General features: G+C 42.2%; 1 protein-coding gene across 3 annotated transcripts in view; it reads left to right on the top strand.

The window, feature by feature from the left end:
- WDR59 (WD repeat domain 59) overlaps positions 1-25133 on the top strand; it is an 82192-nt gene extending 57059 nt beyond the window's left edge. For all 3 annotated transcript variants that reach the window (XM_052655806.1, XM_052655809.1, XM_052655808.1), the window contains 10 exons: positions 869-1022; positions 4549-4605; positions 9868-10001; positions 11248-11329; positions 14469-14581; positions 16103-16253; positions 16349-16421; positions 17619-17745; positions 18129-18271; positions 24375-25133. In XM_052655806.1, the coding sequence (XP_052511766.1) occupies positions 869-1022; positions 4549-4605; positions 9868-10001; positions 11248-11329; positions 14469-14581; positions 16103-16253; positions 16349-16421; positions 17619-17745; positions 18129-18271; positions 24375-24610 (1270 nt within the window). In that variant the 3' untranslated portion in view covers positions 24611-25133. The remainder of the gene's footprint in view (positions 1-868; positions 1023-4548; positions 4606-9867; positions 10002-11247; positions 11330-14468; positions 14582-16102; positions 16254-16348; positions 16422-17618; positions 17746-18128; positions 18272-24374) is intronic.
- The last annotated feature ends 443 nt before the right edge of the window (positions 25134-25576 follow it).

Raw genomic sequence — 25576 nt, 5'->3', positions numbered from 1 at the left:
GTGGGAGGGAGTCAGAGGGTTTTCTTTTTTGTCTTCAGTAGAGGTAGATAGTTGTTTTATACCTATATATAGCACCATTTATGGAAGACATTTTGCTCTTGTCAAATTTACATTGATACGTTTGTTGAAAATCAATTGACCGTATGTTTTGAATCTATTTCTGGACTGTGTTTTCTCTTTGATTCGTTGGTTTCTCCTTATGCCAACACTACCCTGTCAATGTAGGTTTGTATAGTAAGTCTTCAAATCTGGTAGTTAGGTCCCCTAACTTTATTATTCTTGTATAGGATTGTATAATTTCTATAAAAATAGGAATCAGGTTACTGGTTTCTACAAAAAAAAGTCTGCTCATGTTCTGCTTGAAATTGCATTAATTCTGTAGATTAATTTGGAGAAAATCAACATTTTAACAACATGAAATTTTGTGGTCTGTTAACACAATGTATTTCCCTGTTGTTTTCAGTCTTGTTTAATTTCTCTCAGCAATATTTGTATTTTCAATCTACATCTTTAAGTGTGTCCCGAGGCATTTAGTGTGTTCTGATATTTTCCAAAGATTTGATATAAAGAAATACTATAGATTATTGTAGATTGACCTTGTATTTAAATACACTTACTAGTTTAAGTAATTTACAGATTTCTGTGACTTTTCTGTGTATATAGTCATAGAAACATTCTCTGCTTCTGCAGATAAAGCATTTTTCAGTTCTAAAATTGCTATTTGGCTCCTTTTTGGAGTTTCTATCATCCCCACCCTGTTATATCCATCTTTTCCTTCCGATTTCATCAAGTGCTAAGAGTGGTATCACTTAGAGCCATGACAAGATTGAAGACGCCAGTACGGATAACCTTGCCTTTTCAACCACAGATCTCTCTCGGCCTTGTCTGCCTATCACACTGGCTTGATTGCACCCATGAAGATCCGCACAGAGGCCCCTGGGAACCTCCGTCTGTACAGTGGGAGCCCCACGCGCAGTGAGAAGGAGCAGGTCTCCATCAGCTCCTTCTACTACAAGGAGCGGGTAAGTGGCTGAGCCATGGCCTTTGAGACTTATCCCTTCCCTAGACTCTTGTTCTTGGTCTCCCTTCCTACCACGCGCACCACCTATTAATAAATTAGTGATCCCCCTATAGTCTTTCCCTTTCATACTTAGTGTGTTAGAGAAAGACCATTGCTTTCTTCCTTTCAGTTGGTTTTAGCTACTGTAAATTGTATGGGTGTGGGAAATTGGGTGACTGGTTGTTATAATCCATATTCTTCCCTCCCTTTAACCTTGCCTTTGTGATCCCCGTTCATGAAGTTGATTCCCATCCTCTCAGAATGATGTAGCTTCAGGTCTTTCTGGGTATTCTGATGTTTGTTAGCAAATTTTGGGATGCTTCAGTAGGCTTGGTATCCTAATATATTTGGAACTTCGTAGTTGTGGGAAGTTTTAAAGTTGACCTCCAAGAGATTTTATACTTCTAGTAAGTCTGTGCTGAAGTACCCATTTGAATGGACCACTTTATACAAAAATCACCTGAAACTGTCTCTTTCCTGACTTCTTAAGGAACTCATTGTCCCTAAAGTAGCTATTAAGCTGTCAGAAACCTTTGGTGACGAGAGTGTAGAGAATGTCAGCAGAGCGTGGGAATGATTCTGAGGACTTTTGTGTTGTCAGGTTGAGTCTGGCTTAAACCAGCTTTTAGGTGACATGATGTATTAATTGGTTACCACTGAGTTACCCACAAACTCAGTCCTTAGTAATACTTTGTTGTTCTCTTCTGCTAATTGAGAAATGATAGATTGACTATAATTAAAATTTATGTTTTTTGAATTATTTAAAATAAAACCCCAATTTCCAGCAAGTGTTAGAGGTGTCTTCACTTCAATTGCAATGTAGTGTCTCACCTTCTTGGTTTGCAAGATAGTTGACTGTCTCTGACTTGGTCAGGTCTTAGGGTTGTATGTGACAAATGAGTGGCAGGAACTGATGCCTTGAGACATTACTAGAATTGGGCAAAACCTTCAGTCGAATAGGGAAAATGATTTTTTGTTGCCTCTCTGGCCAACTCCATAGTCCCCTTTCTTTGCACCACTGATGGAGTTCTCCACTCTCCCCCCACAACCCAACCCCCACAACTGTTCACGGACCTTCTTAGAACACGTTTATCTTCCCAGGTGCTTTATTCAAAGAAATTTTTTTTCTTTTTCTGCAAGCTAGCAGGTAACTGGTGAGATGCTTTAATAAATAGATTGGAACTAAGGCATTTTATCATTGATGTAATAGCCAAACTCACAATTGGATAAGTGTGGGAATTTTCTTTAGCGTCAGAGCCAGGTTGAGGAGATCTTTTGGTCAAAAAGGCAGTTCTGAATTCCCTTTCAAATCACACCATGCACTACTCATGCTTGGGTTCAAACTGGGCAGCACAGATGGGCCAGCACTTTCGACCTGAGATAGTATGTAAAGGTTGTGTTTCATCAAGATAACTCCAGTTCCAAGAAGGGGCCTCCCCTAATGCAGAAGCATTTGTAAAGCCTACATATGTTTTTGATGGTCTGGCCTCTTTTACGACAAAAGCTGTAATCATGAAGAGGGAATAAAGGCCCGTAGATAACTAATCACCTCTTATCAGACAGGATCTGGATTGGGACATTTCAGATTGGGGTGATTCCCAGTGTGCTACTTTTCCCTAGAAAATGGGCCATTGTAGTCCTCTAGGATGACATAGTGAGTGGTCTCTGAATTATATTTCAGACAGTGGCCAAATAAAATAGGGAGAAATAGTTTTATTATAATTTCATATGAAACTATTGTATTGATGTATAACATGTACAGAAAAGTTTGCAAATCATTGGTATATATTTCAGTGAATTAACAATCACACAGGCCAAGAAATAGACTATTCTAGGAACTCTAGAAGCCCTGGGGGAGGAAGGCACATTTTAGTGGATGACATATAGTAATTATTAGGAGATTGCTGATATTTAAACATTTTTGACCTTAAGAAAAGGTTTCATGCGGTTCCACTTAGTAAGTTAAAATCAGTTAGTAATAACTGGTCAGGCAGTTGTTTTGTGATGAATCTGAAATAAATTCATAAATTCTCCTCTGAAGCTTGTTCACATCCATCCTATTTACATGGGGCATAGGGGAGGAATTAAAGGTTTTAAATATGCCACAGTATCATGCGTAGACCATCTTATCGTCCTCACAGAGAACAATAATGGTTGTATCCCTCAAGGAGTATTTTATGATTCTCAGTGTCTAGTTTCAAATGTCAAATCATATCACTTTTATTACTTTTGTCCCGGAAATTATCCCAGTTTACTAAATTTTTCTGTGCTTGTCTTCATTTTTAGCCCAAATTTTATCTCATACATACTTTTTTTCTTGTTTAGATCTGTACACCCAAGAGCTTTAAATGAGGAAGAATAAAGGAAAGGAATATAATGCATTAAAGTAAAGCATTGAAGGAATTATAGAGTATTTTGGAGACTGAAGGAAAAAAAAATCTCTTAAAGCTGTTGGGGACTAGTATTCATTTCACTTATTTTTGTGTGTTTTTAACCTTCCCTACTTAGGTCATCTTGTTTTATCACCCAAAGGCTCTCCAGATGGAATTCCAGTGTTCACTCTTAAAATTTTTTTAAATGTGAGAGAAGTTTAAAAAAAAGGACCCATTAAATTTCATAAGAAGTTAGAAAACACAGAGATACTACCTTTCATTTGGTAACTGGACCATCTATTAATAGCTGATGAATTACTGTTTATTCTTAGAGTAAATCAGAAGGTCCAGAACCTAAGATAAACATTAGGCATTGCCCTGTAAACATTCAAAAAAATTTGCAGCCTCCTACATTTGCTTCAGTTGATGTCACTAAAATAGCTTTAAGGTAAACAGCTGAGGAGGTCCCGGTTGATAGGATAATTTCTGATTTCCTGAAGCAGTGTTGTGTGCTCCCAGTTTCTCCCTGATGCTTGAGTTGTTAGCAGGAGCCTTCCTTTCCCACAGGCTCTCGCTTCCTCGTGGCACCCCTCTGAGGATGGTCCTGGAGTCCCAAGACTGAAACTCCAGTCTCCCCGGCGGGCCCCAGCCACACCAGAAACAGTTCAGTGTTGAGTCTGTTGAGGAACTTCTTCCTGTTTAGGAACGAGAATCTTCTCGCGCATACATGTGCTCTTGAAGGGGAAGCAGAGTTCTCCACCTGTTTCTTACGATCTTAATTCTTTTAGGAGAACCACAGGTCTCCATTGTAGTTTCTCTGTCAGAGCTGTGTGGACATCAGCCTCCTGATATCTTGAAACATGTTTCGGACTAAAGGACAATGACATTGAAGCTGTGTGTGGAGTGTGATGGGTTGGGGGGTGGTTGAGGGCTTCAAGTACTGCTGTGCTAAGGTTCAGGTTTTTCAGTTGTTCCCAGCCGGAATTTGCAGTATATTATGGTACCTTTGAATCCATCAGATGTGTGGGAAGCTTTCATTTTATTCTATATTTTTTCCCTTTTAATTTTCTCGGTGTTTTTCTTCCCTCCTCCTGGGTGTAACGTTTTCACGCACAGATGTCTCCTCGCTCTGCCCGGCGACGTTGGTCCATACAAGCAATTAACGACTTCCCGGTACTGTGCGCTGTCAAATGCTCTTCTTAACTAATCTTGTCTCTGCCCAAAGGCCCAAGAATAAAATGCCACCTGCCTGGCTTTGAGGAACCTGAAATGACAGGCTGGCTGGTCTTTAGGACCAGCATAATCAATTACTCACTCTTAGGAGTCAGGCCCCAGGGACTGCTCCTGGTTCTATCAGTTTCAAATAGTTGAATACTGATATCACTAAAGATTGTGAATAGACTTCTTTGAAAATAAAGCTAAATGCTAGATTTCTTGGAAAGAACCCTGATGATAAGCCTTTAGTTCACCTGATTTCACTTGGAGTATTTGTATAATTTCATAGAGCTTTCAAAAGCCCACGTTTGGCATGGCGGGGCAGCAGAGGAAGATGTGAGAGGCTTCTGCCATTCTGTCTCTGTTTTTATCGTCTTGCTTATCGAGTTCAAAGAGGGAAGTGCCCACCTGCTTCCTTGGCGTGACGCTGAAGCTAGATTTTAATCCTTCGGGAATTTCCTGGAACAAATTTTTTTCTTTGCCATCAGCATTTTGCATTGACAGTAGCACTTCTGCAATGGACATCTTCTTTTCCTTTTCTTTCGCTGACTCTCTCCTCTTCTGTCTTCCTCTCCCACCCGCTTCATGTTTCAGTCGTGCCATAGTGACCTCAGGCTGTGCAGGGCAGCAGTCTTGAGGCTTTTGTGTAAATTTCCTTATAGGGGGATTGTAGCCTTTTCATATAAAAGCCAGTTGAAATCAGGAACCCTGATTAGCAAGTGCCCAGTACCCTGCCCAGTACCTTGGAGGTGGAGCCGCCTCTCTGGCCACCTTTCCTCAGAGAGCCTGTCCTACCATCCCAACTGCTGTGTTTCCACTGATTTTCCAGGAGTCCCTGCTCCCGCTATTTAAATAGGAACTCGTTTTGACTCACTTCCCACTCTGCTGATTATTATGCACTGTTGATGGGGTTGCTGCGAAGCAGTTGGTGGCTTATTCTTGGGCTGTTTTACATTTAACCCATTTATTGGCATCAATGTTGCCTCCGATTGTAGCAGTAACACTGGTGGTTCAGTCGCAAGCTGGCTATTGGTTGTCATTCAGTGCTCCCTGCACCAGTGCCTCCCTCCTCGCCCCTCTCTCCCCACCCTAGTCCTCGCTGTCCTCTTTCCTCTAATTCCATGAACACCTTCTTGGTCTGTTCAGAGGAGCGTCCCGGTCTCATTGTGTGATAACTTGTCTGTCTTGCTTTGTCTCTCCTCCCTTGATTCCTGCTCATGAAATCTGTGGGGAAGGGGTGTTTTCTATTGATGGGGCATTGAGATGACCGAAGAGAAGTGCAGAGTCCTTTGCCTCCCAGAGGGACCGATTTTACTGCACAGAAAAGTATCTACATTTAAGCCCATCAGAGTGGGACTGGAGCAATGCAGGAGGTTTAGGGGGCTTTGGGGCCCAGTACCCTTATCTCACCTGGAAAGGTCAGCCACACCTCATCCCAGTGTATCGTGGTTGCCATCACCTGATGGGGTCTCAGACCAGATAGATTATCCTAAAATCACCAGCAAGATACTAGGGCAAAGAAGTCATGGGGAGGCGTGGATAAGATATGAACCACTTTTGTTGCCAAAGCGCTGGAGGGCACACCCGAAACATTGTCCATGCTTGGTAGGGAGCAGCAGGGACCTAGGCCCTGACGCCTGAGTTGAGATCTGCTGCATCTTCATTTAAGCAGCCTTGTTGGATTTGAATCCCTAGAATAACTGGCCCAAGACAGGATTACTGAGTGGCCTCGTAGCCTTGATGGGAGATAGCTCATATCTAAAAACCATCAACCCCACCCAAAATTAAAACAAAAAAAGTTTGTGACACCTCCCCTTTAAAGATTTTTCAATAATGTTTTCTGGTTATTTTTGCTGGATTAAATGAACAAATAGAGCTGTCCCTTTATTGTCTCTGCAGTTTGATTCTCGGTGGCAGCTGTCATTAGGGTGATCCTGTGTTGGGGACTCTCCTTCTATTATAGGTTCAAAGGCACCTTATGTAAAGCATTCCCTGTGCATTAGTATAGATCAAACAGAGAAGCACCTGGAAGCCTCTCAAGAAATTGATAAGGAAGTCCCAGGAAATACAGACTGTGATTTCTGTAATTCAGTTATGGGTAGCTGCAGAAAGTTGCCCAGACCACTGTCTCTGCATTTTCATCAAAGACTAATTGATGACTCACATGGACCTGTTTCTACCTATTTTATCCAAGACTGCAAATGGGAGAAGAGCCCTGAAGCATCTCTTTGGACCCTGAGTTTTCTTCTCTCTGGATGTGTCCAATCCTAACAAATCCCCAAAGGAAATTAAACAGTTTGAGGTACAGGCTTGTGAGCCCAGCCTGGAACACAGCAACTTTGTCTGAGCCCGGTGTGTGAAGCCTGATAGCCTCAGGAGCAGTTTGCCTCTGCCCGTCTCTAGCACACTGCTCTGACTCTGCAGAGCTCAACCCAGTGCGTGGCAGAGAAGTGTCTTTACTCGTGCATAATTAGAAGACGGTATGTTGAACAGGCCTCACTAGAATCAGTTATTGATCTCCTTATATGCAGAAATGGGTCTATTTTTATATGGACCAAAACTGTTTATGTATTAACAGGTAGCTTAGGACTTAATTCCCCCTGTTTTAAAATCATAGTTTTAAAAATAGTTAACAAGTATGGGCTTAGCAGCCTGACACCTGTGTTCAAATCTCATCTCTAGGAGTGCAGCCTTGAGTAAGCTCAGGTCCTCATTGGTCAAGCCCGGGACTGTCTCATTTCCCAGGTACCGGGTCCTGTGTGTCCGTTGTAGGGAAGGCTCTGGGGAAACAGCACAGTTGCTTGTGGTCTTCCATGTCCATCACTCAGGTCCCTCTGCTCAAATATTTTGGCATTCTGAAATTGATTCTTTGCTAAGAAAACATTCTTACATGAACTAGTCTATTTGCAAATGAATCACTCTGGGCACATGGACCTTAATTATTTTTATGCTTTCATTAGGTTTGCTTAAAAAGTCAAGAAACTGTGGCTGTTTCAGTGTGGTCTGAACGCTGCAGACCCCATCCCTCATGAATCCTCCATTGACTTCCACTATTCAGTTAAATGGAGCTGGCATGGAATTCTCAGTTGTTGAAGGGCTTCTTCTTTGCTCTTTGTAATAAGGAGCCAGAGTCAGTGCTTGGAAAGCAGTGTTAGAAGCCTTTCGACCAACCCAGAAGACCCAATTAGATGGATCCTATTTGGCTCCAGATGAAACTGTTGAGTGTAAATTTTTTTTGTATTTTTTCTTCCTTAAAATCCAGTACCCTAAATCTCACTGGAGATAACTGATTATGTGGGATCTTGCAGGTGTGTCATTTCTTGGGATTTTTAAACTCCCAGAAACCTGGATAAAAGTCACAGTGAAGTGAGTTTGTGGACTTATGCCCTACCCGTTCTAGTTAACCGTGTTGTTTTGTCCTGTCACTGCTGGGTTGGTGGACATCGAGCATCCCTCCCGAAAACCAGCCCTAGTGCTCAGGGCACTCGCGACTGCATGCTCTCGAGTCAGTGAATGCTCCCTGGCTCCAGCCCATCCTGACAAGCTCTTTGGTCATTAGCATAGTCGCCCCTTATTTGCACCCACATCAGGATTCTTTAGAAAACAAGCTGGGCCAACAAAGAATTGAAGGGCTACCTGCTAATAATAGTTGTAGCTTCTTGTATTGCAGAATAGTGACTTGTGTATGGATACATAGCATTAATAACTGAACTGCTTCCAAAACCAAATGGGTTGAGGCTGATAGCATATATGTTTATATATATGTATCCAAACTGATAGCATATATGTTTACAAAGTACTATGAAGAGTTCAGATACTTCAGCCAAATGTCTGCTTTTACCTGTCATGCACTGACTCCAGGTTTCCTAGATTTAGCCGGTTCCATGCCACTTACTGATCCTGTAGAAAATTACATGCATTGGACAACTTTAGGGGTTAGATGGGACATCAGTGGTTAGAAATGCCTGAGTATAGACCACGACTGATTTATGGGAGAGTGATTGTATCAAAGTCACTGGTGGGAAAGGAGTTTATCTGTGAGTCATCTAAGTAATCATCTAACCTACATGCCCGAGAGTTCATGGACATTTAGAAAAATTAGAGATTTTTAAATTGCACCTTTCCAGGTGACACTTTGCACTCTCACCTTTTCATTGTCTGTTGATTAAACTTGTGAGATTGGAACCCCAGAGTTTGTCCTGAGGCCAAAGTTACCAAGTGAGAGAAGAGAGAGTGACCAGAGCCTGCATTTACCGCAAAACAGAAACGCGCTGGGGGCGTGTGGCGATAAGACCAGTAAGCCTTGCCCTGGTAATATAACCAGGCCCTCTCATGAGCTCCTTTTGCCTCCTTCGTTAATAAATATGTCCCTTCCCTCCTGAGTTGAATCACTTAGTTGACCCCCTTTCTAACTTCTGGAAATAAAAGAAAATAGAATATTGTTCCCTTGGCTGGTCGTCATTTTGAAGGTACCAGATGGGGCTACACTCTCATAATTCTCATTCTCTAAGACATCTCTCGTTTCCCACACACAGACTTCTCTGCAGGCCTTTGTAGGGAAGGCTCTGGGGAAATAGGATAATTGCTCCTGATCTTCCATGTTCATTACCCAGGTCCCTCTGCTCAGGTATTTTTGACATTCTAAATGATCGCTTTTAGAAATAACTCAGATCTGCTAGGAAAAACAGGGCAGTTCTCCTTGAACCGCTAAGTTTCTGTGTCTACCTCCCATAGATGAAGGTTTGCAAATCCTACACTACTGTGTCTGAATTAAATTTCAACAAGCTTGATTAAAGCTATCTGAAAAGGGGAAAAAAAAATACACTTTGATTAATTTAAAGCAAGAATTTTGAACCTAGGACTGCACCCAACCTTAAAAGTTGCTCTTCTCCCACATTTTTGTGGTCTTATACTAACGTATTTACCTGCTGTTCTTTCTTTCTTTTTTAAATTTCGGCTTCAAGGTATTTATTTTTGAGCACCTGCGGAATGTATATAGCATTGCAGTAGGTGCTTATTTTACTGTTAGGATTTTGGACCATGAGCTCAATGCCCTTTGTCATCCTTTTTATTTCCTACAGATGCTGATTCATTTAATTGTGGGCATGATGTAATGCAAAGTCTCTGCAAATTGCCAATGACCCAGCAATGATGTGCTCTGCAAGTATAGATTTCCATTCATCAAAGTCCCCATTAGTTATGTCTTGTCATCTCCCCCAGAAATCAAGGAGATGGAAAAGTAAGCGTGAAGGATCGGACTCTGGCAATCGACCAATCAAGGCTGCTGGGAAAGTGATCATTCAGGATATTGCTTGCCTTCTTCCAGTTCACAAGTCATTGGGAGAACTGTACATGTAAGTTCAGAATTTCAACTGTGCAGTGCTGCTCACTTAGACATGAGTATCAGAGTTGTTCGTTTTAGTTTTTGGCTGCTCTGTGGCTTGTGGGATCTCGGTTCTCTGACCAGGGATTGAACCCAGGCCACTGCAGTGAAAGCCCAGAATCCTAACCTTAGGCTGCCAGGGAGCTCCCTATTTATTTTTTGAGGTATTGGAATCTTTTCTTCAAGAGCAGTTTTAGGAGAAGTCCAGTGCGTTAGCTTTCTTCTGCTGGATAGCAAAATTACCACAGACCTAGTATTTAAGTAACATGCATTATCTCACAGTTCCCCTCGGCCAGGAGTCTGGGCTTGGCTTACCTCGGCCCTTTCTCTGATCTCCCCAGACTAAAGTCACAAAGTTGCCGGGTGGCAGTTTTAGCCAGTGCTCAGGGTCCTCTTCCAAACCCATGGAGGTTGTTAGCAGAATTCAGTTCCTTGCAGCCAAAGAATTCAGGGAATTTCATCTTCTCAGAGACCAGCAAGAGTGTCTCACTGATGCTTCAGCTTCTTTCTAAGGTCTCGTTTGTTTAGGTCAGGCCCATCCAGGAGAATCTCCCTTTTAACAGTTATGGGAGTGATGTCCCATCAGTATTTACTGGTCTCACCCCTATTTAAAGAGATGAGAGATCTGCTTTATACAAGGCACAGACAGCAATCTTGGGTACAGTCTTAGAATTCTGCCTCCTGCACTCAGTATGTAAAACATTTAATAGCAGAGCCACTTTGGTTGAAGGGAGGTGGGAGGTGAGTGACAAGCACACAGAGGCTGCTGGCCTGTGGTTCCCCTTCTTCCAGAACTTGAATGCATAACAAAAAATATTTCTTTTGTTGTTTGTACAGAGCACATTACCCCTTGTGTTATAAACTACAGTTGTTATTACATACATTTAAATCAAGTTTTATTCAACCCTTAAGCCTAGGGAACTCCCCAGGAAAGCTGGCTGGCAAATTGGTCTTTGAGTCTGGCCTCTTTTCCTGACTTCAAAGAGGTGAGCGATTTCACCTTCCCGAGGCCTGAACTCTCAGTGTAAAATCAGCTGTGATGTTGGGTAAGGTAAGCTTTTACTGCAGATTATGTAGAAAAGGAGCTTAAGGCCAATACAAAGAAAACATTTTGAGTGACAACCGAAAGAGACAGTTTTTAGTTTATTTGTCAAGCCGGAAATAGTTGATTTAGAAGTCAGTTAGAAAGCGGCTTTTTAATTCCTTTTAAATTTCAGACTGAATGTGAATGATATTCAAGAAACGTGTCAGAAGAATGCTGCTTCTTCCTTGCTTGTTGGAAGGAAGGATCTTGTCCAGGTATTTCCCATCCCTTTTGTTGGAATTCTGGATTTTTCTTTTGGAGCAATTTCTATTCACTTTATGGTTGTGGTTTAGTGACATTTTAAGATGTGCCTCTTATTTTGTAAATTTTTTCCCATTTTCTTTGCCAAACTCTAGGGCTATTGCAACTTTCTAAATCCCTTGGATATTTCTCTTACTCGTGCTTAGTTGAGGAAGTTTTAAAGCATTTACTAAGTATTTTTATAACAACTCTTTTTTAGTGCATAGTGATAGTTAATAAATTTGGATATCTTAATCTTTGCCATTTGCACCCTCAGTTCTGTTTCGTTTTTACTTTTAAAAGTGCATCATTTCATACAAGGTTTACAAAGGCAGTCCTTAAGATGGAGATATGTTCAGTCCCAAAATATGAGGTTATATTATAAAATTTAAATTTGCTTCATTTCTGCAGGAACACGTTAGTGCATTAAGCATGTTGCACCTATGTTGGTGGGCTTTTTTGTTGTTGTTGGTTTTCCTTTCTTTTTTTGGCCACATTGCACAACTTGTGATCTTAGTTTCCCGCCAGGGATCGAACCCAGGCCCTCAGCACAGAAAGTACAGAGTCCTAACCGCTGGACCGCAAGGGAATTCTCAGTGTCATTATTTTTTTAAATAGTTTTATTGAGACTGTAGTCTAGAGACCCTGCAGCTCCCTCATTTAAGATGCACCATTCAGTGGCCTCAGTCTGTTCACAGCTTTTCGCAGTCATCGCCACGAGCAGTTTCGGAACGTTTCCATTACCCTGTGAAGGCTCACTCCTCCATCCAGCCCTTTCCAGCCACTAGTTCGCGTTCTGTTCCACCCTTTATTCTCCAGTGTGCAGACTAGATTGAGCAGTGGACGCTGCTAGCTGTTGTCCTGTCTGCTTAGTTTTCCCCTTGCAACCTTCCAAATGACCCGGGACTAAGGCCTTCCCTTGATTTTTTTTTTTTAAGTTTTTTTTTTTTTCCTTTCAGTACTTTTTTTTTTTTTTTGATGTGGACCATTTTTTAAATCTTCATTGGATTTGTTACAATATTGTTTCTGTTTTATGTTTTGCTTTTTGGCCCCAAGGCATGTGGGGTCTTAGCTCCACAACCAGGATGGAATCAGCACCCCCTGCATTGAAAGGCAGAGTCTTAACCACCAAACTGCCATGGAAGACCCTTTCCCTTGATTTTTATCTGATTGAAAAATCTCTTAAGATTTCCTTTATCTCCTACTAAACACCATCAAGTCACTGCTTCAGACCCTTTTAAGTAAAACTTACAGTCATGAATTTAATGTTTTTCTTTAAGAACTGAGCCACCTAAAATTCTACAAACATTGAGAAGGCAAAACAAAGTACTCGAACTAGTGGGGAATTTCTAACAGGAAGTGTCAGCCCAGCTCTGCTCCCTCGTGGTGTAACCCTGGGCAAAGTATTTCAGATGCTCTAAGCCACTGTGTGTATTTGTAAAATGAGCCCCGCAAGAATAATTACCTCATAGGGTTGATGAGAAGATTGGTTTACATTCTAGAAAGACATTCTCTGAGGAAAAATTACTTCCTACAGTGTTTTGGTTTTTTTTCTCTTTTTCTTTTAAATTTTCAGTACTTTTATGGCAGAGTTGATTTGGAAGGTCAGGCTAGTCCAAGTGAAGTGAAGTAGAAAGACTCTTTCCCGGGGCTCAGACACACCTGGATTTACATCTGGGCTCTTTCCCTTTCATGTTGTGTGATCCTAGGCAGCTGCCTAATCATTTTGAACTTCATTTCCTCAACTCTAAAATAGGAACAATACTTCTGCTTCTGAGGTCCTTATGAGAACTCAATAAGGTAATTTATGTACAATTTCCATACCTGCGTCTCATAGATGTAAACATCCAATAAGTGGCAAATGACTGCTGCTATTCTTGCAGTTCCAGTCATCACTGTGGTGTGGTCTTGCTTAATGGGCTGGGAACGACATCAGTGCTGATGCTTGGAGAGTTTTTTTATTCTTTATTCACGTGTTGAAGATGATGTGTCACCTGCTTTGCAAGAAAGATTTGCAGAAATAAACCTAAGTATCAACTATATCCGTTGAAGGCACTTAGGAAACATGTATTATAAATGAGGGAATAATGGGCCCAAGTTGTCAGCCAGAATAGTAAAAGTCCTTTCTTATTCCAGAAACCTCTGAACTTCTTCCAGCAACCATCCAGCTGGGCCACTGATCATAAAAATGAATGTTTTTCATTTGAACCAATACTCATGGGTGTTATTGGAGCCACACAATTTAGTTGATTTTTTTTTTTTACATATCTGATGTGTTTCTGTTCCTGTTTTTCAGTGTTTTTATTTGCTTACTTTTTTTTTCTTCTGTTTTAAACTCCTGATTGAAAGTCTGTATCTTTTTCCTTTCAAGTTTCTATCAGAGTCTAATAGTGTTTTCCAGTTAGTGGGCATATAATACTAATAAAATTTTTCCAAAAATATATTCCATTTTTATAGGTATGGAGGCGATGGGGGCTCTGTTGATGGTGTGATGTATTTGTATTTAGGGTGTGCTAAATCTTAGGTTTAATAGACACCTTATGGATTTTAGTTTCTGCTTGATGAGTCCAAGCCCTGTGAGATTTCAAATTTGGAGATATTCCTCCCATTTGATGTCAACAAAAAGAAAGCTGGGTCTTGGCCTATTTTTCTGTAGCTTCAGAGAGTATACTGAAACTTTCATAATGAAAAGGTTTTCATTATTTGGAGAAAGGACAGATCTTCAGTGTGATATTGAATGCATTTTTTTTCCCTGCCAATTCACTAATGAAGCAGCAGAAAAAGACACATGAGTCACTGGTTAAACAGGCAACCCGTGGAAGTTACTGTATAGTGTCTTTCTCTGAAGTCTGCTTCATTAAAGTTTTTAAGGCTAGCTTTTTCAGGTGGGGACACAAGTCCGCTGAGAATCTTGCAGAAACGCAAATTCTGATTCAGTGGATCTGGAGCATAGCCTCAAACTCTGCACTTCAGTAAGCTCCCAGCTTTGGCCGCCCCCAGAGTAGCGAGGCTTTAGGCTGTGTATGGAGGCGGTGGTAGGGGGGCGGTTCTTTCCTGGTTCCTGGCCCTCTGCGCCCCAGTCTGAGCGTGGCTGTTTCTCTTTCATCTGTCCAGGTTTGGTCGCTGGCCGCAGTAGCTACGGATCTTTGCCTTGGTCCGAAGTCTGACCCAGATTTGGAAACACCCTGGGCTCGACATCCATTTGGGCGACAACTGCTGGAGTCCCTGTAGGTTTTGAGAGCTAAAAGTGAGGAAAATGAATGGTGTCCCTTTTAGGTCTGTAAACGTTCTCAGTGTTACTGTCTAAAGTACAAAGCCCTGAGGCATGAGAAGAGGAAGCGAGACCTTTTTCCTTTTAAAGTTGCAGTAACTTCTGTGCAGAACTGATTTCTTAGAACAGGAGGAACTATACAATATTTGTCATTTATAACGAGGATTTTAGACTCAGATATCCTTGAGAGAGTTATGCTTTGTCCCAGAAGTTATATCTGTCTGAACACAGAGCTCCTGAGGTAGAAAGTTTGTCGAGGTGCTGTAGAACCTCGCCCCTGAGAGCAGGTTAGAGAACTGCTTGTTGGCTTTGTGTTTTCCAAAGGCCACGATGTGTTCACCCTACTAGACAGTTTATGAAAATACTGAGTTTGATTTATTGCACTAACGTATGACTAACAGGAAATACAACGTGCAAAATTATTTACAGCCAGGAAAAATCACTGGAGCCTCCACGACAGGGAGGCCCAGGTCTTGAAGAGAGATGGAGACGCGCTCCTTCTTCAGGTGGAGGTTCGCTCTACCTACTTGAGGCGAGATCTGGGATGCTTGCTTACTCTTCAAGTGCCTCGTGGTAACACAGGATAATGATGTTTGTTCTACCCACTTCCTAGGAGGCTCATGAGAAAGTGTGAAAACACCTTAAAACTATTAGACTTTGCTTGTTAGGAAAGTATCAGTACTATTCCATTGCAAAGGCCAAGTTCCTGGGATCTCTACCTTACCTTCTGGGTCAGTTGTCCTTAAAGGAGCAAAGGGGAAGTGAGGACCTAAGAGGTAATAAAATTGTTCCCTGTTGTTCTTATTTAATAGCTCAGACTCATAATGCCACCTCTGGAGTCTGACCTGCTCCCCGTTTCTCTGAGCACTTTCATGTAGCCTTAGGTTATATGAATGGAAGACTAGGAAACCCCCAGAGAGCAGTGTGATGCCTCCTTGGAGTTGGGGAGGCCTCACTCAGATGTGCGTTGAGTCTCCCTGATTCTTGGAGAAACTTCATTCATGTCTGAGCCCAGGCCTGGATGCCTACCAGGAGCTTTCAGATGGGTTATCTAGGTCATGTGTGATACTCTGATATGTGTTATTCCAGAACAAGTCGATCAAGCTGCTGGATCTGTAGAAAGCTCTTGTTCCTGATGGGGGCTTTTGAGGCAGAATCAAGAATTCTCTCTTCTTTTATGGTTTATCATAGGATACTGAATATAGTTCCCTGTGCTATACAGTAAGGACCTTGTTGTTTATCCATTTATATAAACTATAGTGGAAAAGCATATGAAAAAGAATGTATATATATGTATAACTGAAGCGCTTTTCAGTATAGTAGAAATTAACACAATGTCGTAAATCAACTATACTTCAATAAAGTTAGTTTTTGAAACAGCTGTCCCTTCCTTCCCCGATGGGAACAACCTGCCGCAGTTGCGACAGTCATCATTCCCCCGTGCCTTACGACTTCTGTCGTGCCCCTTTCTCTCCAGACTGGCTCATTACTGCCGGCTCCGGGACGTGCAGACGTTGGCCATGCTCTGCAGCGTGTTCGAAGCCCAGTCTCGACCGCAGGGGATACCAAACCCTTTCGGACCTTTTCCCAGCCGCTCAGCTAACCTTGTGGTGTCCCACAGTCGCTACGTAAGCTGGGGGTTTCCTGGTCTGAATCTGGCTTTTTGCCAAGGTGAGCCGTCACGGGAAGCGGCGCTCTCACGCTGCTCCCGCTTTCATTGCAGCCCAGCTTTACATCCTCAGGATCCTGCTCGAGCTTGTCCGACCCGGGGTTCAACACTGGTGGCTGGAACATAGGTCAGTACGGAACTGCCTTAGCCCATGCTGAGGTTTTATACTTTCAATGTGGTGTGTGATTTAATGTGTGATCTTTAGCTGATGAATATTCTTCATGTTTTCCCTTGTTTCTCATTGCCTTTATGTATTTATTTACTTTTTAATTTTTGGCTGTACTGTGCACCTTACAGGGTCTCAGTCTCCCAACCAGGGATTGAACCCAGGCCCTAGCAGTGAAAGTGCCAAGTCTAACCCCTGGACTGCCAGGGAAGTCCCCTCATTGACCTTTAAATTGAGTAAGGTGGAGATACCACAGTCAGCAAGGGCTGAGACATGGGCTTTTGTGTCTGAGCATGCTGGTTTCTGCTGTCTCTCTGCCTTGCTTGGTTACTTCCCATCCTATGACCTTGAGAAACTGGCAGTGGGCCTTCCCATCGTCCATCGCCAGCCCCAACCCTTATCCTTTGTGCTGCATAAGCCCCTTCCCCTTTGCCTGCCACTTCCTGTTACCACCCTATCCACGAACCTCCTTCAGGATGGAGAAGTGACGCTGAGCCCAGTCCCACCTGGACGTAAAGGTCTATTTAACCAGTAGATGTATATGTGTTTTCTGGATTTTTAAAATTTCTTTTTAAAAATGATTTTAATTTTGTTGATTACAGAAGTACTATTTGCCCAGTGAAGAAAACAGATGTTGGTGGAGAAAATACTAATGGTTGATTTCCCCACCTAGAAATAAATAAGATCTGTTAACATTCCAGGACATTTCCTTCCAGTCTCTGTGTGCGTGTGTGTGTGTGTGTGTGTGTGTGTGTGTGTGTGTGTGTGTGTGTGTGTTGGGGGCGGGGGAGGGGGGCAGATCTTTCTATATTTGTGATTTTATATTCTATTTTTTATTTTCTCATGAGCGTTTTCTCATGCCATTTAAAGAGTTTTTTAAAATAAGTAATGCCTGCCTAATAATCTATATCACTCTTATAATTTGCTTAATCATTGTGTGTGTGCCTAATTATCAAGTTAACATTAATAGTAAATACCTGGACAGAAAGGTAAGGATAGGAAAGCATTCTGTTTAGTTCTAGGACTTCTCAGAATCTTCAGCTTAGCTTATTTTCCTTCCAGGAAGTAAATGGGACACATGTGCATCAGGAGAGTTTTCAGGTTATTTCCCATGCCTTCTCTGATTTCCATCTTCCCTTCCCATTTGATTTTCTTCAGTGGGAAGAGAAACAGAACACATATCTTCACCTTGGGGAGAGTCCTCACCAGAAGAAATCCGCTTTGGGAGTCTGACCTACAGTGATCCTCGTGAGCGAGAGCGTGATCAGCATGATAAAAATAAAAGGTAATGACCTTCCCAGCCAGGAGCTGTAGTTCTGTGATGCTTCGATTCTTGCCACACCGGGACTCTAGCTTTTAGGAAAGGTCTATGCTGCGCTTAGTCCCTCAGCCGTGCCCGACGCTCTGCGACCGCACGGACTGTAGCCCACCAGACTGCTCTGTGCATGGGGATTGTCCAGGCAGGCAAGAATACTGGAGTGGGTTGCCATGCCCTTCTCCAGGGAATAATCCCAACCCAGGGATCGAACCCAGGTCTCCCGCACTGCAGGCGGATTCTTTACCAGCTGAGCCACCAGGGAAACCCTAAGAGAGGAATATTAAGTGCCATTTGGCATCGAACTTGTTTCTCGTAAAGGAACTGACAGAGGTGTTCTGAATTTGATCCAGGCTTCTGGACCCCGCGAATACCCAGCAATTTGATGACTTTAAGAAATGCTATGGAGAAATCCTCTACCGTTGGGGTCTGAGGGAGAAACGAGCTGAAGTGCTGAAGTTTGTCTCCTGTCCTCCTGATCCTCACAAAGGCATTGGTAGATATGAATTTCTTTCTGTTCTCATCACTCTCTGAAAGGTTCTGTCATTTAACGTGTCCATAACATAATCCTTGGAAGTTCCAGTGTCTCATTTATAAGTGGAAATTTCTGAAGTACTTTGAGTTTATTTTAAGTTATTGAAAACCCTGGCATTTCATGAGACAATTACATTTTTACTGTAAAGGAAGAAGTTGTCTGTCCAATCCTCAGATGTAGATTGGCAGTAGGGACATTTATTCAGTTATTCAGCTAACATTTATCAGGCTCCTCTTAGTCCCGGTGCTAGCACACTCGTCCTTTGTGGCAACTCCTAGGCCAGTAAGGGAGAAAAATAATTACAAGCTGTGATCAGCATTTATGAGCAAGCAAAAAGGGTGTTGGGTCAGGGGAGCAGGGAGGGAGAATTTTAGCAGACATTTTGAGCTGCATTGGGAAGGCTCTCTGAGGAGCCGAGGTCTGCAGGACAGGATGGAGCCGCCTGTGCAGCAGGAGAGTCTCGCGAAGGGCATCCCACCCAGGAGCAGCCCCACAGGGGAAATAGCTGTTATTTTGAACAAGCGAAGGAAGACCAGTGTGCTGGAGCACAGTGAGTGAGGAGAGTGCTGTGAAACGACCACAGGAGAGTCAGGGGCTTGAAAGTCACGGTAAAGAACTTGGACTGTATTCTAAGCCCAGTGATGCGTTTCAAAGGACATTAAGAAGTAAGTGATACGACTCTCCTAACATTCCCGTGGTCAGGACTCTGCTTTCACTGTTGTGGGTCTGGGTTCAATCCCTGGTCAGGGAACTAAAATCTTGCAAGCTGTGTGGTGCGGCCAAAAAAAACGAGAAGTGAGGCCAAACTAACAGGGAGGGAGCATAGCTCCACCCAGCAGCGGACAGCTGGTAGAAGTGGTAAGCTCCAGTTTCCACTGCAAGAGGGTTTCGTTGGCTATTATAGGAAGAAAGGATGGAAGGAGGACGGAAGTAGAGGCCGACAGGGCATTGGAAGACTGTTCAGGTGGTCAGAGCCAGAAGGACGGCCTGGTCTCAGGTGTTATCAGTGGAGGTGGAGAGAGATGGATGAAGTAAAAATGCATTTCAGGGGTAGACTCAATATCAGTATGTCTTACTAACAAGTTGGATGTGGGCTTGAGGAAGAGACAAAGCTTAAATGATCCCAAGTTTCCAGTTTGAACTGGAAATGGCGATGCCATATTCTAAGATTAGAAAAGATTGGAAGAAAATTGAAAACTCAGTTTGGAATAGTAGGAAATGTTGAAGTTCAAACTGTAGAAATCATGTAGACAGTTGGATATGAGTCTGGAACTTAAAGGAGAGTTTAGGGCTAAAACTAGGAATGTGGGAATATTTAGCACGTTGATGGTATTCATGCTGTGAGCACTGAGTGCATTTACCTGGGAACTGTGGGCTGGAATGGGCTCTCAAATAAGAGAGCCCACTGATTCTGGGCCTTGAGGGAAGCCACTAGTTGGAGCTTGAGTCTTGGAGAAAGAACCAGAAACAGACTTTGAATGAGATACTAGTGTGTTTTGAGGAAAACCAAGACTATGATATGAAAGAAGTTGAGATATTTTCTAAAGAGTGATACAAAAGAGAGATATAAAGAATAGACTGAACACAGTTTGATTTCCTTTGGCCCCCAGACCTTGCTGAAGTGTCTACATAGAGCTTTTATGAAAAGACACAGCTGTGCAAGGAAAAGTAATATTGGCAATAAAATTTGGGACCTGGGTTACAGATAGTTAGTGGTAGCTGATTTTACAGAGAGGGAGCTGAATGCTGAACTGGCAGGCAGAAAAACAGTAACACACATCGATAATCCCATGTAACTAATCCCATGGACTGTAGCTTGTCAGGCTCCTCTGTCCATGGAATTCTCCAGGCAAGAATACTGGAATAGGTTGCCATTTCCTTCTCCAGGGGATCTTCCTGACCTAAGGATCAAACTCAGGTCTCCTGCATTGCCGGCAGGTTCTCTACCGTCTGAGCCACCAGGGAAGCCCAACACACATGGCAGAACCCCCGGATGTTTCAGGAATTCAAGTACCCAGAACTTCTGCAAGTAGCAGGAAGGTGAGGTCAGAAATAGGAGCCTTGTATGATGGCCTTTATAGGGTCCCCAGATCCCCACTCCTATTTTGCAAAGCAGTTTTCACCCTTCCTTTCCCTCAGCAGAAAACTGGAAGTTCACTGTCTAGAAAAGGTGGACACATTTCCCGATAAAGGGGCTGCTACGTAGCTAGTATATGAATGAAGAAGGACCTGGGGATCTAGAGAAGATCCTAGAAGTTTCCAGAGAGAGAAGATGAGTCGCCTGCAAAGGATAGGGATACGAATAGCATCACACTTCGTGGGAGCAGTGAAGCCGCTGAAGATCCTGGAGCTGCACAACAACAGTGCAGCAGTGCCTTCCCTGGGCTCGAAAAACGATCCTTGTGGAATCCCTTAGCATCTAACCTAGAGTTCTGTACCCAGCTCGCCCTGTAAGGGTCAGAGCAAACCTTCAGCCTATCTAAGGAGGAGGAATAGGTGCAAAGCCAGGAAACCAGGGTGTCAGGACGATGATGAAGGGAGATGTGCGTGACAGACCTGGAGACGCGCCAGTCCAGGCTGGAGCTTCAGAGTGCTGTCCCTGAGAAAAAACACCTAGCGTATTTCTGTAGTCAGTGTATTTCTAAAAGACTCAGGTGTTTGGAGATAAATTGTCAATAAGCAAATGAAAAAACAAGACTAACTCTAGGAAAACCAAAATGTGCAAGAAAGAAAGGAAGTCATCATGGTACGTGGTTTGGCTTGATGAATACTTGCCTAGAGAAATAATGTAAAAGCAATATTAATCCAACCAAATCATAATAGAGCTGCGTGGGGAAGAAGAGGAACAAGGTGTCCGTGAGTCTGGTTGGGGAAATTGGGAAGTGAAAGAACTTCCACTGGGGGAAGGTCAATAGACAGTGCTTAAATATGACAATTAAGAAATAACTGGGGAAGGGACATATGTATACCTGTGGCTGATTCCTGTTGATGTATGGCAGCAACCAACACAATATTGTAAAGCAGTTATCCTTCAATTGAAAATAAATAAATTTTTTAAAAAAGAAATAATTTTATAAACATGTGTAGAGATAGGGAGATAAAAACCGAAGAAATAGTTAAATGGGTTGGAAGAATTTCCTCTAGGGAGTGATGGGTGTGGGAGTGGAAGGGAATGCTGGTTTTGATAATACAATGTATAGAATAATTTGATTCTTTTTTTTTTTTTTTAATTTTAAAATCTTTAATTCTTACATGTGTTCCCAAACATGAACCCCCCTCCCACCGCCCTCCCCATAACATCTCTGTGGGTCATCCCCATGCACCAGCCCCAGAATAATTTGATTCTTTAAGTTGTGTGAATATAGTTTCAGTTAAATAAAAACAAACCAAAATAATACATAGATTTAAATGTTGAATAAAAGGATTATTTTAATATGGATTATCTTGGTACATGTACATGAAGAAGTACAGACACAAAATGCTGTTTGGGTAATCTATAATATTTTTCAGAGCATCTACAGGCATGCAGGTATATCAGGGAAAGATCAGTGATGGCCTCCTGCAATTTGTCTTTTAAGTTAGTTTTCAGGTAAATAAATAAATCACAGGGATACGTGACTGATGTGCCAGCCCATCAATCAGCTAGACCGTTTGACATCTGCTGTTCGAAAGGTTGTGCTGGGTTCCTTGGGCTGGACGAAGGACTTTAAAGTCTGGTTTGGGGTTGAAGTTGTTCAGGAAGTCTCTAATCCATACTCCTTTGATTACAAATCAGGGTGTCTGATCCCTCCAGTTCTGTTTTTTCTTTCTCAGAATTGCTTTGGCTATTCAGGGTCTTTTGTGTTTGCATATAAATTAAACAATTTTTTGTTCTAGTTCTGTGAAAAATGTCATTGATAATTTGATAGGGATTGCATTGAAAGTGCAGATTGCCTTGGGTAGTATTGTCATTTTGACAATATTGATTCTTCCAATCCAAGAATATGCTGTATCTTTCCATCTGTGTGATCTTTGATTTCTTTCATGAGTGTCTTATAGTTTTCAGAGAACAGGTCTTTTGTCTCCTTGGGTAGATTTATTCCTAGGTATTTTATTCTGGCGCAAAAATAGAAATATAGATCAATGTAATAGATTAGAAAACTCAGCAATAAACCCATGTGCCCATGGCCAATTAATCTATGGCAAAGAAGGCAAGAATATACAGTGGAGAAAAGACAGCCTCTTCAATAAGTAGTGCTGGGCAAACTGGACAGCTACCTGTAAAAGAATGAAGTTAGTTAAAACATTCTGTAACAGCATACACAAAAATAAACTCAAGTGGATTTTAACCTAAATGTGAGACTGGATGCTATAAAAGTCTTTAGAGGAAAAATAGGCATAACACTCTTGACATAGATTGTAGCAATATCTTTTTGGATCCACATCCTAGAGTAATGAAAACAAAAATGAGCAAATAGGACCTAATTAAACTTAAAAGCTTTTGTACAGCACAGGAAACTGTAAGTAAAATGAAAAAGTAGCCCACAGAATGGGAGAAAATATTTGCAAACAAAGCAACCAACAAAGGATTAACCTCCAAAATCTACAAAGAGTTCCTGTAGCTCAATATTTAAAAAAACTAATAACCCAATCAAATAATGGACAGAGGATCTGAATAGATATTTCTCCAAAGGAGACATACAGATTGCCAGAAAGCACATGAAAAGATGCTCAACATTGCTGATTATTAGAGAAATGCAAATCAAAACCACAATGAGGTATCACCTCGCATCAGTCAGAACGGCCGTCATGAAAATGATAAATGTTGGAGAGGGTGTAGAGAAAAGGGAACCCTCTTACACGGCTGGTGAGAAAGTAAATTGATGCGGCTGCTGTGGGGAACAATATGGAGGTTTCTTAAAAGACTAAAAATAAAACTAGTATATGATTCAACGGTCCCATTCCTGGGCATGTATCTGGAGAAAATCCTAATTTGAAAAGATACAAACACCCCAGTGTTCTTAGCAGTGCTGTTTACAGTAACCAGGACATGGAAGCAACCTAAGTGTCCATCGACAGATGAATGGATAAAGAAGATGGGGTGTGTGTGTGTGTGTGTGTGTGTGTGTGTGTGTGTGTGTGTACACTGGAATATTACTCAGCCATAAAAAGAATGAAATAATACCTTTGTATCATCATGGATGGACCTAGAGATTATCATACTAAATGAAGTAAGTCAGACAAGAGAAAGACAAATATCATATAATATCACTCATATGTAGAACATAATTTTTAAAAAATGATGCAAATGAACTTATTTACCAAGCAGAAACAAACTTATAGTTATTGAAACAAACTTATGGTTATCAAAGGGGAAGCATGGGGATGAGGGGTAAATCAGGAGCTTGAGATTAACATGCATACACTACTATATATAAGGTAGATAACAAATATGACCTACTGTATGGCACAGGGAACTCTACTCAATATTCTGATAACCCATATGAGAAAAGAGTCTGGAAAAGTATGGATATATGTGTAACTGAATCACTTTGCTGTACACCTGGAACTAACAACATGTAAAACAACTACAATAAAAATTTTTTAAAGTTATGCTTAAGAAAACATAGCTATTTTTAATCAAGATTTTCAAACCGGTTTATCTCAGGATTTACCTTAACTGGGAACTACCATGAGATATTTCCCTTAATTACTGTGTATGTAATGTCTCTATTGGTCCATTTTTATGACTGCCTGTTGTTTTGAAGCAGAAGAGCTGGTTCTGATAGAAGGAAGAACCCAGGACCCTTCCTCTACTGTAAGGGGTGAAAGAAGAGGGAGATACGAATATCTGTGGGTGTTGAGATGAAAGGAGCCCCAGTGAAAGGCTTCTATTTCCTTAGGGAAGGGAAATAAGAGAGGCCATCAGGGGTTCTGCCATTTAAAAAAACTGAACAGCAGTGGCTTAATAAGATCCTACAGAGCCCTCCAAATGAATACATCTTTATTGCTCACAATGCCCAGTTCTCGTTTGCAGAACTAAACTCACCGTGTCTCTTTTTTGGCCACCTCCACCCTTCTCCAGAGTTTGGCGTGTACTGCAGCCACTGCCGGAGTGAGGTCCGGGGCACGCAGTGTGCCATCTGCAAAGGCTTCACGTTCCAGTGTGCCATCTGCCACGTGGCTGTGCGAGGGTCATCCAACTTCTGCCTGGCCTGTGGACACGGGGGGCACACCAGCCACATGATGGAGTGGTTTCGGACCCAGGAGGTGTGTCCCACCGGCTGTGGGTGCCACTGCCTGCTTGAAAGCACTTTCTGACTCAGCCCTCGGGCATTGTGGGAAGTCCTAGAGGGCCCATCAGTGCTGGCTGATAGGCTGTCTGCCAGAAGCGAGGCTCCAGAGCCCACCTCCAGCTGGACTGGGGTGCATTCCCCTCAAAGATTGACATGGTGTGGGCTGTTCCTGAGCTTTTGCCTTCTCAGCTCTTGGCTGTTTGTTGCTGGCATGGATGTCGGTGGAAGAGGACTCGGGCAGGTGGAAACACCTGCCTCCAGAGCTGTGTTTACCTTTCAGATGTTGACCTCAAACCACCGACAGCATCCTTTCTGATGCCTATCACAGAGATCAAGGTCGGATGTAAAGGACAGTCTGTTGAGCCAAAGGACAGTGGACATTACTTCAGTTGACAAATGGACCTGTGACATAAGTTGGTGCATTTAATGAACTGATGGACTATGGCCTTTTAAAATATGATACTTAAATTATAAATATGTACTTAAGGATCCTTAAGATGTATTTTTTTTGTTTGCTGTTTCTCTTCCAGCTGCTTTCCCTTGGCTAATAAAATTCTAGTAATCATCTGGGGAAAAAAAGAGGTGATATTTTAGTGAATCTTTTTTAATTCTACTTCTAATTGAAATTAACTCTTTGGGATAGGACCAAAGTCAACGCTCAGATTTTCAAAGGAACGCTGACTTGCTTTTGTCATCCAGGAGGAGAAAATAGAACTTGACATTTAAGGTTCTTCCCAACTTGAAGAGTTTGGTTTTTTAAAATCATTTCTTCTAGCAAGAGGAACCACCTCAGATTACATGGCAGCATTGCTGTAAGAGGTTCCTGTTGCCGTTGTGCAGGTTGGCTGAGTTTCCATAAGTGCTTTCATTCTTCTTTTGGGCTGCTTCACAGGCTTCCACCCGTGTTTATCTGCATCCACCTGTTCTTCAGAACGTTCTCAGTGCTGATAGCTCAGTTGGTAAAGAAACTGCCTGCAGTGGGAGAGACCCC

This window comes from Budorcas taxicolor, chromosome 18, assembly GCF_023091745.1.
Source record: "Budorcas taxicolor isolate Tak-1 chromosome 18, Takin1.1, whole genome shotgun sequence".
In the NCBI taxonomy this organism is placed as follows: domain Eukaryota; kingdom Metazoa; phylum Chordata; class Mammalia; order Artiodactyla; family Bovidae; genus Budorcas; species Budorcas taxicolor.
The sequence above is the reverse complement of the archived record's forward strand: the minus strand, read 5'-3'. Positions and strand labels throughout refer to the sequence as shown.